The sequence below is a fragment of the Macadamia integrifolia genome, chromosome 4 (genome assembly GCF_013358625.1).
Source record: "Macadamia integrifolia cultivar HAES 741 chromosome 4, SCU_Mint_v3, whole genome shotgun sequence".
NCBI lineage: Eukaryota > Viridiplantae > Streptophyta > Magnoliopsida > Proteales > Proteaceae > Macadamia > Macadamia integrifolia.
The window spans coordinates 23,414,970-23,418,094 of record NC_056560.1 but is presented as its reverse complement, the minus strand read 5'-3'; the positions used below and the strand labels follow the sequence as shown (position 1 = coordinate 23,418,094).

Sequence of the window (3,125 nt, the reverse complement as noted above, 5' to 3'; positions counted from 1 at the left end):
AAAAAAAAAAAAAAAACTGCTTTTATATGTTAGTGATATGAAATGATACTTAAGTGACATACCAACTCAAGATCATCTCCTTAATCCAAACAATGTGTTCCTATGGATGCACTCCCATACATGTATATATCAAATTCCCATATATAACTGAAACAATGTACCCTTAAAAAATTCAGAAACAATTAGATATATAGGAGTAAACACAGAAGACATTTATAGTCTTATCAATTTAAAATACCAACAATCAATTCGAAGGTTTACAACTATCTAGACACTTCCTTATTAGTGTTCCTCTACAACACATTGATGGTAAACTAATACAACTACTACTACTCATTTAGATCTCTTCCCGAAAACATCTGATGGGGATGTGGCAAACATCAATTGTACGAATAGGGGAAATTCTACCGAAGCATATATAATGATTGGGATACTTGATAGGGAGACAATTGGAAAGGAGACCCATAGACGATTGTAGTGAAGCATAAATAATGTAGCTGCTACAAATGCTATCATCATCCCCACTATAGAGATGAAGAGAAAGAAAAGACCCAACATCAACATCCGAGGCAAAGTCGACAAGAAGTCTTCTTCAGCATATCGTGAAGTAATAATGGCTAGAAACATCAACATTGAAGCGACTGAAGAGCAAAGTGCTAATATATTTGATATGACAAAAACTATTGGAAACTTGCCTTGTATGTAATTATTGGGTTCTCCACCTCCTGTATGACCTGGTACAGTAAACACTGCTGCAAACATAACTGTAGTGATAAGTGTTGCTACCACCATGCATTGTGTTGCTGTATCCTTCATCCATGCTGCTCCATCTTTTACTAGTTATTTATGATTCTCTGTGAATAATACTCTTGGTGTCTTCTGATCCTTGTTTTCAAATAATTCATGGGCAGATGGCATAATACTTCCCACTTCCTAAAATGAAGAGAAAAGGCCGAAGTATTAAAGTTAATACACACACACATAAAGAGTATTGAGATAGTCCCACATAAACTGTGGATATCTCAACTATCATGTATAAGAGCCACAAGAGGCCACCCCACTTCAAGCCAATTGATTTTAGGATGGAAACTTTAACAAAGAGAAAAGGTCGAAGTATTAAAATCAACATGCACACACATATACATACACATATACATGAAGAGAAAAGACTGAAGTATTAGAATGAAGATAGTTTGGTATCCTACCAGCCTTTCTTAAGAGCTTTGTAAACTAATCAAAGAAAAAATCTGCTTTTTATCCAAAAAGAGAAAATATTGATTGAGTCTGCATGGATGGAAGAAGCAAGAAGGAAAATAAAATCACCTTATACCATAGTAGCTCACGTTGCATTTGCAGAGCTGCACCAGGAACTTGATTGAGTCTCTCGATAGGTATTTCTGTTGCAACTAGATGTGACATGCAGTTTTCTGATGCATCCTTCATCATTGCAAGATCATGCTTTAATGGGCCTAGATGATGTATAAGCCCAAAAATCTTTTCCTGGCGATTACTGATGGCATAATGAAATATTGTTTGGCTTTTATATTTGTCACCCTTGTTCATTAGAAGCTGAGGACAATTGTTGATACACTCTTCAATAAATTCAACAATCCCATTCCGTGTTGCTATAAACATTGCTGTAACCACTACATCCTTCACACTTTGAAGGTCATCGTGTTGTGATATTACCCTCCATACTTCTTTTACTAGCTTAGAAGCTCCATAATGCTTCAACTTCTCATCATAGATGTACCTGCAACCAGGCACTACCAATGTATATATGTAGGCAATAAGAGTGATGATGATGATGATGATGATGATGATGATGATAGGGTGATTCGGTTTCAATTTCTCACCAAATTTAATAAGTGCATTCTGAAGTAATCTGCGGAAGCATAACCATAGAAGCTGAGGATAGTTGCTGATTGGACCAAACATGGGCTTATCATTCGAACCTGTAGGTTAGACCGATTTGTTCTTTAACAGATAGTAGAGATTCTAGACCAACTGATAGGTATATATATATATATATATATAATATTTCCTTTTCTTTTTGTGGGGTATATATGGGTGGGTGCGACTCCTTTTTACTAAAGTGGTGAACTAAGAAGTTGTATCCTTCATTTAACTTCCATTATTCTTAAAAAGTTATTTAATATAGTATATAACGTAGGGGTTAAAAAAAAATTTTAAGTTGAAAGTTATTTAATACAGTATTCTAGTGTGTTAGTTGGCCTTCCCCTGTTGATGGCAATGCCAAAGGTGGAGGGGGGGGAGGGAGTTTGTCTATTTTTTGTTTGAGTTTCTAGCTTAATTTTGCCATTTTTTTCCTCATAATATTTTTTATAATTTTTTTTTTGTTAATGTGTTATATAAAAAGTAATAATTATTAATTATATATATATATATATATATATTTTGGAGTAAACATGCAAAAAATTAAGTTTACAATTTCTTAGTTCACCACTTTGATTATAAGGATTTTCCCAACATTAAAAAAAGATTATTGTAACTTGAAGCATAAAAGTAGGGTAACAACCTAACAGTCATATGTTTCCAACCTTCTGGAAATTATAATTCAAAATATTGTAAGGCAAGTCAAATTGAGTTCAAGCTCTCAATTTAGGCCTTCGGCTGGAAAGGGATGCCAAGCAGATTTCTTAGCTAGTCGTAGTTTGGGCTTTCATATTTCAGGCCTCATGGCTTTAGTTGGGCCTTAACATTAGAATTTAGGGCTTGGCATAGGCTTATTATGGCCCACCTCCACCCATTATTGGAAGCCCCACCCACGGCGAGAGAGAGAGAGAGAGAGAGAAGCTTGATTACTGTCTCCGCTGGCATCCAATGAATTTTCCTCGTCTCTTCTTGCGCGCCAACAAGCGTTTTCGGGGAGATGGATATCTAGCACTGGTTTTTTGGACAAAAGAAGCAATTTCATTCAAAAACACAAATCTGGGGAAAATTTCCTACAGACAATTACATCAGGAAAAGCAAAACAAACAACTGTGTGACCAACCAAACACGGGATAGCAATAATGTGGAGGGAATTTTACATTCGGAATTTGATTAAATTAGATTCATAGATCAGAACAGTGAATCACTTCTTCTTCTTCTTCTTTTTTTTT

At 35.2% G+C, this 3,125-nt stretch overlaps 1 protein-coding gene across 6 annotated transcripts in view; it reads right to left on the bottom strand.

Moving 5' to 3' along the window:
• Nucleotides 1-189: 189 nt before the first annotated feature.
• Nucleotides 190-3,125, bottom strand: part of LOC122075768 — a 10,663-nt gene continuing 7,727 nt past the window's right edge. For 3 of the 6 annotated variants that reach the window (XM_042640924.1, XM_042640927.1, XM_042640925.1), the window contains exons 6-8: nt 2,827-2,907; nt 1,324-1,955; nt 190-933 (exon numbers count right to left, since the gene is read on the bottom strand). In XM_042640924.1, the coding sequence (XP_042496858.1) occupies nt 841-933; nt 1,324-1,955; nt 2,827-2,907 (806 nt within the window). In that variant the 3' untranslated portion in view covers nt 190-840. The remainder of the gene's footprint in view (nt 934-1,323; nt 1,956-2,826; nt 2,908-3,125) is intronic. The other 3 variants (XM_042640928.1, XM_042640926.1, XM_042640929.1) reach the window with 3 other exon arrangements.